Raw genomic sequence first — 14,250 nt, forward strand, 5'->3', positions numbered from 1 at the left:
TTACAATGGTGAATATGAAACACCCTAAAGGATTCCACGGAAACAGCCTCTTCAGTGAATGAATTCAAGCAAGCCGCTGAGTACGCACTCAAGCACAAAGAGCAGCTGTTGCTTCTGTTCACCAACAGTGTGGAAGCACTTGCACTCAGAACAGTGTCCAGAAGAGTGGGCTCCGTAGGGAAGAGCCAGCCCAGGAGGGGCAGCCTGTGCTGAGGCAGGAGCATCGCTGGGAAGAGGACTGCAGCAGGGGACTGCAGCACTCGTGTCTACGGGTCCAGCGAGCTCTTCTGGGTTAGCGCGAGCCCTATAACCTTCCAGAGACTCTCAGAAACAGTAAGACGCAGCCTAACATTGTAATGGCGCATCAAGATACAAAAATAACCTGAGAAATAGCGACACTGAGAAACTCTCATGTCCTGGCCCCAGGGATCCTGCAGATGCAGAGATGGAAGTGGTGAGATACAGATGTGGACCAGACAGGCGGTGGAGTGAACAGAGCTGTTGCGGCTGCTGCTGTCCAAGACCTTGGGGAAGGGAGTGACTGCTCAACACTCTGGGTGCTTTGGGGAGAAATAACAACACTATTCTGGCATTGCTGGTGGCAACTTTTCTCCGAATCTGGAGTCACTTCCGCGAAGTGGCTCCCTTGGCGTCGCTGGAGCGCGTTGCAGCTGGGTTGTTTCAGTCACTCCTTCACCATCACCACTGGGACACCGTTGTGTCTCCAGTCCCTCATCCACAGGTCCAGACAGCCATGCGTGGAAATTCTCCCAAAGCAAAGCTTGAATTTTGCACCTGCTGAGCATCCCACTGAATCCATGTGATTGTGTTCCATTTGTGGGTGGAACTGGGCTCTGCTGGGGCTCAGAGGGGACTCATGTGACACGGGAGCATGCATCTGGGCTCCACACAAAGCCAGTCTGTTGCAGGAGGCACTGGGGTACCTGTGTGCATGCCAAGATCGCTGTGTCTCTAGTGGATGGCATGCGTTTTGAAGGCTCCGTTTTAGGTGCCTGACTTGTCAGGGTCTGAGCAATTCGAAGCACTCTAGTGGAGGAGTCCCTCCTGCTCACAGTGGTGAAATGGGTCTCCCCGTGGCTCGTGCTTTCTGTGGCGGAAACCCAGCTGCTCCACTTCCCAGCCTGGAAGGGGAAAGGTGTTAGACTCTGGGTTGCTGGCGGAGACACAAGGACCTGCCCAGAGTACTCCCCACCAGTGTGGTGTGCAACAAGGAGAGGAAGCAGCGGGAGAGCTGTCGCCTCAGGGGCACTGCTGGTTCCCTGCCTCAGCCCCGGGCAGGCCTTGCAGCCCAGCCTGATGGCAGGACCCAGGCTCCCTGTACAGCCAGGCCTGGTTGATCAATGCTAAGGGGCTCCTTGTTGCATCCTGGCCAGAGCACCACGCAGGGCACTGGGCCCCTCTGTGTCAGTGTGGCTCCCGGCGGCCTCCTCCTCCTTGGAACCACACTGGTGGCGAGTTGGTGGCCTCCTCCTCCTTGGAGCCACACTGGTGACAAGTTGGTGGCTTCCTCCTTGGAGCCACAAAGGTGGCGAGTTGGTCCTCTCCACCGTGACTCACAAATCAGTCAGCCCTGCGGGAGCTGGCTTCTCTGAGGGTGCTGGCTTCCCTGAGGGTGCTGGCTGCTCTGCTTTGCTGTGGTCCCGGGTTCATCCTCTCCTGTCCAGGCCACGTTCCCTAACACCCAGGACAAGCCTGCAGCCTTCCACCCCTCTGGTCCCGCCGTCCAGGACCCTCTCCTCTTGGGGTGCTGAGTGCAGCTAGGTGAGACTGCGGGGGCCAGTCTGTGAGCAGTGTAGGCTCCGTTCAGCCCAACAGCTTCCTCTCCAGGTGACGGACCAAGGCTGTCATGTCATAACCCAGGAGTGTCAGAACACTGTGAAGCAACGAAGTATGAAGCAGTGTGTGCATCGAGGACCTCTGGTGCGAGTTCACCCTTCTGTCGTCCACCACGGTGCCCGCACACAGGGGCGTGGATGTGTTCCTAAGCTTGCTTGTCAAGAATACAGGCATGCCGCTGAAACCTGCTTAGCTGCGCTTAGGTTGGACTGTTTTAGAAGAGATACTGCCGGTGGCTGCACTGCCACCTGGTAGGAAACTCGGCTGCAGTGAAGGAGGGGAGGTGTGGAGGGTCCAGGCCGCAGTGAAGGAGGGGAGGCGTGGAGGGTCCAGGCTGCAGTGAAGGAGGGGAGGCGTGGAGGGTCCAGGCTGCAGTGAAGGAGGGGAGGCGTGGAGGGTCCAGGCTGCAGTGAAGGAGGGAGGTGTGGAGGGTCCAGGCTGCAGTGAAGGAGGGGAGGCGTGGAGGGTCCAGGCCGCAGTGAAGGAGGGGAGGCGTGGAGGGTCCAGGCTGCAGTGAAGGAGGGAGGCGGGGAGGGTCCAGGCTGCAGTGAAGGAGGGAGGCGTGGAGGGTCCAGGCTGCAGTGAAGGAGGGAGGCGTGGAGGGTCCAGGCTGCAGTGAAGGAGGGGAGGCGTGGAGGGTCCAGGCCGCAGTGAAGGAGGGGAGGCGTGGAGGGTCCAGGCTGCAGTGAAGGAGGGAGGCGGGGAGGGTCCAGGCTGCAGTGAAGGAGGGAGGCGTGGAGGGTCCAGGCTGCAGTGAAGGAGGGAGGCGTGGAGGGTCCAGGCTGCAGTGAAGGAGGGAGGCGGGGAGGGTCCAGGCTGCAGTGAAGGAGGGGAGGCGTGGAGGGTCCAGGCTGGGCTGGCCGGGCCGGTGCCTCTGTGCGTGTTTGCAGCCACCACACGTTCATCTTGTGTTTTCTTTCTCTGACCAACCCAATTTCCCCATTAAAGAAACTTTATTATTATTATTATTATTGGGAAAGCAAATTTACAGAGAGAAGGAGAGACAGAAAGGTCTTCATGTGCTAGTTAACCCCATGTGGCCATAACAGCCAGAGCCGAACTCTACCGAAGCCAGACTCCAAGAGCCTCCTCCAGGTCTCCCAAGCAGGTGCAGCGTCCCAAGGCGTTGGCCCATCCTCTACTGCTTTCTCAGGCCACAAACAGAGAGCTGGATGGGAAGTGGAATACCCAGGACACAGACTGGTGCCCCTATGGGATCCTGGTACATGAAAGGCGAGCAGTTAGCCACTGAGCCATCACGCCAGGCCCTAAAGGAATTCATCTTAGGGCTGATCCCTTCTCATGGAGCTGTTTCTGGAATTGCAAAGGCGTTCACTTGTACAGAAATTTTCCCCCATCCCATTTGTGTCTGACCCCCCTTTGCAGGGCCAAGGTGGGTGCTGAGAGGACCAAGGTGGGTCCTCCCCCTGCACCCACCTGTGCTTGGGAGGCAATATGCTGGACGCAGGCATGGCCCATCTGAGTTGGTCGCCCAGGGTGGTCACTCTTATGGCACAGGCCCTCCCCGATTCCTGCATCCCACTTCCTTCCTGCTGGGAGAGACGTCCCAGACAGGGCTCTTGTATGCTTGCCCCTCTTTAATGCTGACCTGTGCCCTGCCAGACTTCACCCCTGGTAATCCCACGTCTCCGCAAAGCAGACGGCAGCTGCTGGTGGGGCCACAAGTCCTGCCGCACTCCTTGGCTGAGGAGTGGCCCGGGAGGCATTTTGGGGAACTCGCTTCCAGGAGTTCCAGCTGACCTTGGTTGGGGCAGATGTTTTCATGCCTGGGTCAGGACCCTTTCACTGTGCGCCCCGGGGTGCCCTGGACGAGGAGCAGCAGGCTGGCCTGGCCTCGCTCTTGCTGCAGCCCCAGTCCCACCTGTCCAGCACCCACACCGAGTTCCCCGACTGTCCCTCCACCTCCCCCACTCCCGTCTCGAATCCATTTCCCTTTTCTCTGTCATTACAAGTGTGGGTTTCAAGGCAGCAGACATCAGGATGTCTTCTCAACATTTCGGCTCAGTTTCCTGGCTTTGCTTGTGGCAAAGGCTCACGCCTTCAGCCGTTAGGGACAGCTGGAGTTGAGGAGGCGAGTTAGGGCTGGCATCTTTGCTGCTGGACGTCCTCCTGATAGGACAGTTGTCCGGGCAGCATCTCTCCAGGGAAGAAGCCACTTCTGCCGCATCCGTGCAGCTCAGCTCCTGTGACGTCAAGTCCCTTGCATTCAGTGGAGTAACACATGAGCTCTGGATGACTGCTGGGGCCTGCCCCAGGCTGCGCATCCAGAGGAGGTCAGACACCTGCTCCTGGGGTTCTGCCTAACGGCAGTCATTACCAGCCTCAGCCTCCACCCTCCGGCCTCGCCAGGGAGCGGCCTTATAAGCGGCAGCCTGGAGGTGTCTGATGAGGGACTGCAGGAACGGTCAGCGGCTGATCCTGGCAGGACTTCCAGAAGTTTCCAGCTATCTCTGAGATTGTGCTCCTGTATTTCAGCTGCAGCGAGGGTGCTGAGAAGGGCAGCAGCTGCCCTGTGAGGACAGCCCCCCCTCCTTTCCCCAGCACGGAGCCATGCCCAGGCTGTCACAGAGTGCAAACAATGGCTGCCCAAAAATCCGAGGAATCCATCATCCCGTGGGGGCAAGGTGAGGGGCCGAGCTGTTCTCCACTCCCGTGTGGCCTCCACGGCCAGGCACTGACTGGGACGCAGAGCGTGTAGGAGGTGGGGCCCGTGTCTGGTTCTCCCCTCCCTGTGGGTGCCCCAGGCCTGATCCGAATGTGCCTGGGTGAGGGGCAGATCACTGGCTCCTTGGGGGAGGGGCTTCTGTCCCAGGGGTGACAACCTCCGGGGGCTCCATCCCCTGTGTTGAGTGATTGAGCTGGAAGTCTGCAGGCCTCAAGTGGCCCTGAACCTCCCCCTCCCCACGGCATGTGCAGGAAGGTGGTCCCAGAGCAAGGGTCTGCGTTTCTGTTTCCAGACCTGCGATGGGCACGTATACCCTTGGCCACGGGGCACAGGGCATCCCGTGAAGAATGGCCACTGCCCAGCCTCGTTTGGGGCCTGTCCTGGCTTAGAAGACCTGTGCGGATGAGACTCAAAAGTTGATCTCTTGGGTCACGTGGGTCAGGACCTCAGCCCAGCCCTCCGTGGGTCAGGACCTCAGCCCGGCCCTCCGTGGGTCAGGACCTCAGCCCGGCCCTCCGTGGGTCAGGACCTCAGCCTGGCCCTCTGGTGGCTGAGCCCCCTGGACTTCCAGCTCTGTCCTCTGGCCAGCTGTGTGCCCTCTATGACACTTGAAGAGGCAAGGCTGGGTTCGATGCCAGGAAGTCTACTGGCTTCACCCGGCTGTTTCAAGGCATTGTTTCTTGGCCCCTGTGTGAATAGGTGACATGGAGTGCCTGGTCCGTCTGAGCTCTTCACTGGACCCACTCCATGTCCTAGTGCCGTCTCCACTGCTGTTTGGGTCAGAGGCAGAGCAGCTGCCCTCTCGGCTTTGGACCTGTTTGCCTGCTTTCGGAGTTGTGCCGATTTTCGCCAACATACATTTTAGCACAATTTGCTGTAAATGCTGGGGAAGGAGCAGGAGGCTTCCCAGCAGCTCAGGCCGAACGTGTGTGGAATGTGACTCTGCCAGCAGGCATGTGGGCTCTGGGCCGGTGCAGACAGGGTAGGGGCAGAGCAGGGGCCAGTGACTACCCTGGGTCAGTCGCTCTTCCAGTCGCTCCGAGGCTGTCCGGAGCTGGGGTTGTGTGCAGCACTGCAGACAGGACTGCTGCTGCTGGGTCCCAAGGGCAGTGGCTGCTGCCTGGCCATGACCCCCACAGCCTCCCCTCCTTGGGCTGTGGTGGTCAACACTTTCCAAAGCCCTGAGGAGAGGGCTCATAGACACAGTGAGGCCTGTATTGCCCAGCTGCTTGCTGTGGGAAGAATTCCCGGGCTCTGCCACATGTCCCCAGGGTTCCCTCCTGGGAGCCCCGCTGACCCCCAGGGGTCTGCAGTGCTGACCTGAATCCCTGGGGCTCTGGGATGCAGCCAGGTTTCTTTTCCAAGCCCAGTGCGTATTTCTCACTTGTTTCCAAGGCAGGCACACAAGTGTGCCCTGAGGCCTGGTGACTGACCGGGACCCATGGGGCAGGAAGGCAGGCTGGGTCCCCGACCCTTGATGGCAGACCATGCCTGCGCATGTTGCCACCTGCTCAGAGCAGAACTGGAGACACCGGAGACTGCCAGCTTTTCTGCTTCTGTGCAAGCAGCAGCCCGGTGACTTCCTGGTGGGCGTCCTGCGATTCAGCTGGGAGCCCTTGGGGGCTGTGTGCGTCCCTTCCTTAGCCCTCCAGAAACTGTCCAGTGTTGGTGGCTGCACGGCCTGGGGTCTCCCCTGTGTGCAGAACCCCATGCCTGCTCTTGAGCGGCCCCGCAGCTTCCTCCCTGCCTGTGACAGGGCACTTACTTATGGTGCAGCTCGGGCAGGCACTGTGGGCTCAGGGCACTCACTCACCGTGCAGCTTGGGCAGGCACTGTGGGCTCAGGGCACTCACGGTGCAGCTTGGGCAGGCACTGTGGGCTCAGGGCACTCACAGTACAGGTTGGGCAGGGACTGTGGGCTCAAGCAGGCCATGTCCAGCCCGTCTTCCCCGACCCCTCACACCCAGAGGCCCCACCCCTGCTGACTTGGATGTCCCTCTTGCCTCTGCAGTGACCCCACATTGTCACGTTAATGTGACCGCCTGTGGGCCAGGGCCACACAGCCAGCTTCGCCTCAACCCTGCACAACACTGTGGTGGGCCCCGAGAGCTGTTCAGAGGTCCGCTGGGCATCCCTCCAGACCCCAGATGCATTCACTCCATGGACTGCAGCTTGGGAGAACACGTGCTCTCATCACTTGTCTGTGTGTCTGTGTCTGCATCCATTCTTTCCGGGATCAGACACCTGTGGCTGGCCAAAGTGCCGGAGGACCATGCGGTCTCCCAGCTGCTTGCTCAAAGTGACAAGCCGCAGGAGAAGACAAGTCCCACTTGGGGGAGCTTGGGCTGTGACCGGGCGTCCTGGGTGCTGGGAGATTCTACCCCGCGCAGGCTTGTTGGCTTTTCCTCCAAGAGCGCTGGAGGAACGTTGGACCAGGTGATTGTTTTGGTTCCAAAGGTATTTTCTGTGTCACGTTAACACTGGCCACACGATGGCTGATGGGGAGAGTCAGGCCTCACTGAATCCACACAAATGCAGACCTGGAACAATTAATAACCTACATGCTTGCTTGAATTACTTCCAAGAAGTAAGGACAAGAGACACAGTACCCATTTCTGTTATTGAAATGAACACTGATGAGGGACAGGGAAGGGAAACAGCAGAAAGAAATGTCTGGACGAGGAGAGGCTGGCGGGGTGCAGGCCAAGCCTGTCCCCGCTGTGTGCCCGGGGCCCATGGGGAGGGAGGCGAGGAGAGCCTGAGAGCGTGAGGAAGCTTGGTCCAGGGCCAAGGGCCAGAGTAAGTCCGTGAAAGCGCGTGTGGACACAGGCCTGGCTTCTTGAGGACCACAGTGGCATGGCTTGCGCTCTGCACCTGGAAGTTGCACCCAGTCTGTCACTTCCCCTGGACAGGGTGGCATAACCTCCCCTTGGGTATCTGATCATGTCTTCACCTGCGCCCGAGCCAGCTGCCTCAGTCTCTTTCTGGAAGACTGCTGTCTCTCCTTGGGCTTTTAGGTTTATTTCCTGCACGTGGCTGGCCTAGACTGTGAGCACAGACCTCCACTTCAGTAGAATCCTTGTCTTTTCTAAACCCTTTCCCTCGGATGTTTGTTTTCACAAGATCTGCCTGGAGCAAGGCAGCCGAGGCTCACTCGGCCCAGGACAGGAGGCTGATCTCCTCTCGTCCAAGGTCAGGTCCACTTCCTCTGATCATGGAATTGGCGGCACCCACCATCCCATTTACTCAACGCTGCCCTCTGAAAACCCACAGAGCATGAAGCCGCTCCCAGTACTGCTGTCACAGGGACCACATCCTCTGGGTCCAGATGTGGAGAGGCAGCTCCCGGAGGGCTTGCAGGTGGGAGAAGCATAGTGGCAACACAGATCTGCTCACGTGGATACAACCCCAACGTTCCATTCTCATGGCAGGCAGGCAGAGCAGGAGTCCCATCTCAGGGTGAGCAGTAGACTCTCAAAGCGACTGCGATCGTGAAAATGTTGGGCCCCATCGCCTCGGTCAGAAGCCTTGGCCCCAGCCCTCCTGCGTCGTGTGGTAGCTGAGCTGGCTTGCTCAGAACCCAGTTTCCCGGGTTTTTGTAAGCCATGAAACTCCCAGTTGGGCATGGTGATGGGAAATGACCAGAAGCCATACAGATTCTGTAAGCAGCCTGCCCCTTGGTGTCATTACGTGTTCCAGACACGAGGTCTAGAATGGTACCTCAGTGCAACTGCAGCCGCAGAGATGGGACCCCCACCCCCCTGCCCCGCGCCAGAGCTGCTCCTGTCCCCCCTTTCTGCTGTGTTCCCAGTTCAGCCTTCCCTGCACTCACTCCTGGCTGCTGTCTCCCTTGGCTTCATTCCCAAGTTTCCTCCGATGATTTTTTTTTTTAAATAAATGTGTATGTGCAAATCAGCTGCGGCCCCTCTGCCCTGCGTTCTGCAGTCCTGCTGTGGCCGTCCTTCGCAGGCAAACGCTTTCCTCTCTCGCCCTGTTCAGGGCCTTTGCAGTCTCACCCTTCTGGGCTGCCTTAAGGCCTTTTACAGACTGCATAGAAACTCTGCTCCATCTGCCAGGTGAGCCGGAGCCGACTTTTGAGCCACCTTAGAAAGATGTGGCTTTTTTCTTTCTTTTTTGGCTTCATTAAGAGTGGGGAAAAGAAGGTGATGACAGTAAAAGCTGATGGCGTTTGTAACTCACAGGAGATGGGAGCCAGCGAGCAAGTAGGGGGTGGGCGGCCTACTCATGTCTGGGAGAGAGAATCCAGGAGCCCGATGGCCCCGTGGCATCTCCACTTTGCTTGCCGGACACAGGGACCTCCTGTGAGAGCCTCAGGAAGCCTGGGTGTGACATGGAGATGCCCCCATAGAAAGCTCCCATAGGACAGTTCCCCATCTGCCACCCCCGTGTGCATACAGAGCTGCCCAAAGCCAGTGCTGCCCAGGGCACTGTCTCAGAGAAGGAGCCGACACACCACAGGGCTCCCACCTTCCTGGGACCTCTGAACAAGGAAGTGGCTGCTGTTGCAGGTCATTCCCTTTGCTCAAAGTCAGAGCTTGTCCTCTGTTGTTCCTTCCCCAAAGGCCAGATTGCAGCAGACAGCCCGGCTCTGTGCTGCCCCTGCCGCCTGCTCACCCGCCTTGCTGCCGCAGGAAGGCATCCCAGGGCAGCTTACCTGGCTCTGCCACAACACGTGCCCTTCTTGGGGCTCTTATGGCTGTGAAATGACGTGTTTTAGAGGAGAAATTTTCTCGATTCTAGCCTCTTGCACAATCTGTAAAAACAGAAGTCAATGTGGCGCTGGGGGATCCGTGCAATCGAAAGGTGCTGTTGCCTCTGTCCTAAGGGGGTTCGTTTAGTTTTTCTTCTCTTGGCCTAAAGATGTGCACTTGCCGAGAAAGATGCAGAACCTTGCTTGTGGTCTATACGGCTGACCTACTCACCAGCCCGTGCCTGCACACTGACCACAGGCGCACTCCCTGCGTCACCCTGGTCCTCCTTACCCAGATGGTACCACTTTGTAAGAGGATCTGGGGTGGGGGTGGAGAGCCTGGGGTCCTGTCCAGGCACCATGCCTGCGCAGCACCCCAGTGGCAGCAGTGATGGTGGCTGTGGGACAGAGGACTCCTGCCTGCCCGCTCCCCCCGCCCCCGCTGCCCCTGCCCGCTGTGGGAGGCCCAGACTCAGCTCCCAGCTCCTGGCTCCCTCACTTAGTGTTGGTCTCTGCAGGCGTCTGGGGAATGGACCAGCAGAGGGGAACTCTGCCTCTTAACTAAGAGCAAGCTAATGACAAGTAAACACTCTCCTGTGTGTCTGTTCACTGGCAGCCCTGTGGTGCTGCACTTCCGGTTGTCTTGGAACTAAGGTGCCCATGATCCAGTGGGTTTCATTGCAAATGTGGCGCAGTGCCTTTGAACTGGAATTGGTTTGAAGACTCAGCTGAACTCCCTCCAGAGCCGTGGCAGCCTGGGAACAGGAATACTGCGCCAGCTTTGCTTCTGCTCTGGAAGTGGGGTGGGGGAGGCACCTGTGCACACAGTGCCTGCTCCTGGGCTCCTGGGAAGAATGCCCCATTGTTGGGTCAGCATGGTGACGCTGTCAAGGATGATGGTCTGGTTCCAAGTGCTGGAGTGCTCACCCTCCTCTGCTCTAGTTAGAGAACAATCATTACCACATTGCGCCCAAGGCCTCCGTATTTCCTCGCCCACACCGCAAAAAGCATGGAGACCATTGTGGAAGGGTAGGGGCCCTGTTGTTTCCTGCACCCAGGGCGGGCAGGCTCTGTGGAGCAGACAAAGGGAGCATGTGTGTGGGGGGTTAGGGTTAGAATTAGGGTTAGTATATTCTCACCTGTGGACGCCCTCCCCCCGCCGCAACACCCAGTGAACGTGTGCAAACACGCAGCTCCCACAGCAGCCAGAACCTTCCTCTCCTTACGGCTCCTTGAACATTGCATGTCAGAGAACACGTGTGTGGGCCGGGTGATGTTCCAATGGCCACAGGCTGGGACAGTCCCATATGCCCCCCCACCACGAGCCCCACAGGCACATTCTTGCTGGGCGTGCTCACATGTGTAGCTGCCAGTGGTGTGACATGGGTGCAGGCCTAAAGAGCCTGGAGCACACAGGATGGAGACCGACAGTGGACACTTGAGTACTTGTCCAGGCGCAGGGTGAGCCGAGAGGCTGTGTGGCCAGAGCCAAAGGAGAGCCAAGCCAGGCCCTGAAGTCAGGCCATCTGCGTGAGCTGCAGCCCTCTCCGTGTGCTAGCCGCTTTGGGAACCCTAGGTGGGAGTTACACTCCTGTGCACCTGCCCCTCAGTGCACTGCCCTCATGCTGTGGGTGCAGGCATGGTGACCACACGCTACCAGGTGTTTGCTTTAAACAGGTTCATTTCTTTGAAAGGCAGAGTTACAGAGAGAGAGAGAGACAAGAGACAGAAAGAGACCTTCCACCTACTGGTTCACTTCCAAATGGCCACAGAGAAAGAGGACTGGGCCACGCTAAAGCCAGGAGCATCCTCCAGGTCTCCTGATGCTTCAGCAGGGAGCTGGACAGGAAATGAGCAGCCAGGGCTCAAGGTGTCTGCTGCTGACTGCCAGACAGCTGCGTGGAGACACCTGAGACTCGTCTGGGGCACATCACCTCCCATTCATCCAGGAAGCATCTGTGTGAGAATGGTGAGCTGCTGGCGTGGGAACGCACTCTGGTCCCGAGGCCACCGCGACCCTGTGTCTGACCACATGATGTGGGGCATTCCCTGCCAGACCCTGATCCATCCATCTGCCAGAGGAAGGGCCCAAGGCCTTGCCCATTGGTGCTAATAATTACAAGTGAACCGACTAGTTAGAGGAAAGCATTTCTGTCCCACCTGCTACGGCTGGAAGAGCAGACATGGGCATCCCCCGGCGACCCAGTGCTGCTGGGTCAGGGGGACGTGGAGTGCCCCAGGAGGCCCAGGGGGTCTGGCAGGTCCTCATCACCCATTCCCTGACTACCCTTGTGGAAACTTGTTTTAGCTTCCTAAAAGAACATGTCTTCACATGGGTCTGGCTTCTTTGTCTCCCTCAGTTTCTGAGAGTCGAACAAGACAAAGACAAGGACTGCACCCTCGACTGCACGGGCTCCCCCCAGAAGCCGCTGTGTGCATCCGACGGACGGACCTTCTTATCCCGCTGTGAATTCCAACGTGCCAAGTGCAAGGACTCTCAGCTAGAGGTGGCTTACAAGGGCAACTGCAAAGGTAAGCTTCCGCCAGGCCATCCACTCAGGCACACCCCTGCCACATCACCCATTGAGACACATGCCCGCTGTGTCACCCTCTCAGGCACACACGCCCCTGGGCATCTGCTCAGCACACTCTTGCTGTGTTATCTGCTTCAGGCTGGCAACCGCATATTTGCATATTTAAAATGCTAGCTCCTAAGCTGGCTGATCTGGTCAGCACGTGGGAGGGAGCAGAGTCCTTCCTGTGCTCTCAGCACAGTCGTGTTGCACAGTTTATCCAGTCTGGTCCTCAGTTTGATGCCACCGGAAGCCAACGTCCCCAAAGGCCTCGTGCTTTCCTCCTAAAGCCTTCTAAAGCCAGTCCCACCAAAGCTTGTTTCCACTTTCTTCTGAGCAGATGGAACAGATGCCCCGATACCTGCATTTTGCTGACATATTTTGGGGTGATTCTCCCCCTGAAGTCTTTGCTTCCATAACTGAAGACTCAGGCTTGGAGTTAGTGGAAAATGCTGAAAGATTTCCCGCATTCACATGTGGTTTGACCCGCAGAAGAGGTCCTGTTTAAAACATGAGTAGAGTTGTTTCCAGAGAGATACGCCCTTTGCTCTTCCCACCCAGGGAGGGCCACACAGATGCAAGTGGGCCTGCGGTGCTGCTCTCTGTTGACTGGCTGCCAGACCACGGGCCCCGAGACCCCCAAACAAATGCAGCCAGAACACTGAGCCTGGCTGGAAGGGCTTTGTCCCCGCCCCCACGCAGCCAGGGGCTGCTGGTCCCCTCATGGTGGCAGAGGGCCGAGCGGATTCTGCCGGGCTCCTTGGCACTGAGATGACTTCCCCGACTCCATCTCCAGCTCCCTGTAGACGCACAAGGCGCCGCGCACAGCAGGAAGCTCCCCGAACTCTTGGTCTCTGCCCTCCCAGCCCCTCCCTACGCTGCTGTTTGTGGGCACAGCCTGGGCTCTCCCTGCACTCCTGTGGTGGTGATGCACTGCAAGATCAAGGGCTCTCTCTGGTTTGTTCAAAGTGAATGCACTTGGTACAGCAACAAAAGTCCAGAACACGGACCAAGGTAGGCAGGACAGTTGCTTAGTAGGCAAGTTCTTCCAGAAGAATCCCTGGGATGATGATGACAAACTGAGGCTGCAGTGGGAATGCCACCAGAGAATAATCATGCTTGCTGCTTGTGGCTGGGTGAGAGCTGGGGAGAGAGGAGAGTGCGCATACAGCCTGTGGCAAGAGTGGGTCTGGATCCAGGACATGTCCCTCCGCACTCCCAGTGAGCCCATGGAGGCTGCTCTGAAGGGAAGGGCAGCTGGTGCAAGTGAGACAAAGCGGGGAGGCGAGCCAACTGACGTCCAAGGCGAGGCTGTGTGCGTGCTCACCCCAGCTGGTCCCTCCTCTCGGGAGCTTCCTGAAACTCCCAGGTAAATCTCATCATTCACATCTCACTGGCAGTTTGCAGCACCAGCAGCCGGCCCCCGTCAGAATTAAAAAGGGAAGGGAGATGCCTTTATGAAGGTTAAAGCCAGGGCACTGCTCCACGGAGACTTCTAGAATGTTCAGCACACAAGCGTGTTATCCTCAACTTACAGCAAGCTCCATGGGAGGTGGTGCTGTAAGGACCAACTGGAAGGGCTGTGTGAGCTGGGTGCTGAGGTCTGGTGTCCATGTGGCTTGTGAGAAATGGGGCTCTGGAAGCCGCGATGGAATGCAGCCAGTGCAGGTTGCTCTGCGCCAGAATGCGAGCTCTGAGCCCTGCAGCCTCCTGGATGGCACAGCCCTTTGTGTCTTCTTGTGCCATTGGGCAGGTGCGCTCATGCGGCAGTTACCTGCTGTGGTCAGGACCAGCCCCGGCGTGCCCACAGCCTGGCACACTCCATAAAGGACACAAAGGGAACACATCAGCCACTTTCAAGTGGAAAGGGCAATTTTAACTCATTCACTCACACAATACAGTACTGAGTTTGCAAGGCATACAATGCAAGGAGAAAGTATGAGTCACAGGTTACATAAACATACCACAGTGGTCGGGTCATGCCTGAAGCCCAGCACCTGCAGATAAAAGATGTGCAAATTGTGGCACAGCTGCCTTGCCCCTGACCCAGGGAGCCCTCCACCCGACCTCATACCTGGGCTGCCCAGTGTAGCTGGTTCGCAGATGCCCCAGCCTGGTGCTGCAGTCTTTGGCCTCTGTGTGACTTGTGAGCACTTTCTGTGTCTTTCTGGGGAATGTACACCCCCCTGAGAGGCAGCTGGGTGCTGCAGGCAGTGATGGGACAGGTCCTGGGGCTCATGCTCCCCCATCTGGTTGGTCCCAGAGCCCTTGTGAGGGGGCACAAGGGTAGAGAGGAGTAAGACAGTGTACCTGTGACCAGGGCACCCCTGAGGCCTGCCCAGCACGGGGATCAGAGCGCCTTGCATCTCCCGGAGCAAGAAGTCCGCCTGAGGGTTTGGAGAGTCTTTAAACGCGGGACGGGC

The 14,250-nt window shown here is 58.2% G+C and overlaps 1 protein-coding gene across 2 annotated transcripts in view; it reads left to right on the plus strand.

Moving 5' to 3' along the window:
• The window catches only part of SMOC2 (SPARC related modular calcium binding 2), a 96,128-nt gene that overhangs the window by 22,059 nt on the left and 59,819 nt on the right, over window positions 1-14,250 (plus strand). For both annotated transcript variants that reach the window (XM_040965388.1, XM_040965389.1), the window contains exon 2: window positions 11,615-11,786. In XM_040965388.1, the coding sequence (XP_040821322.1) occupies window positions 11,615-11,786 (172 nt within the window). The remainder of the gene's footprint in view (window positions 1-11,614; window positions 11,787-14,250) is intronic.

This window comes from Ochotona curzoniae, unplaced genomic scaffold (genome assembly GCF_017591425.1).
Source record: "Ochotona curzoniae isolate NIBS_2020 unplaced genomic scaffold, NIBS_Ocur_1.0 scaffold_3890, whole genome shotgun sequence".
Taxonomy (NCBI): domain Eukaryota; kingdom Metazoa; phylum Chordata; class Mammalia; order Lagomorpha; family Ochotonidae; genus Ochotona; species Ochotona curzoniae.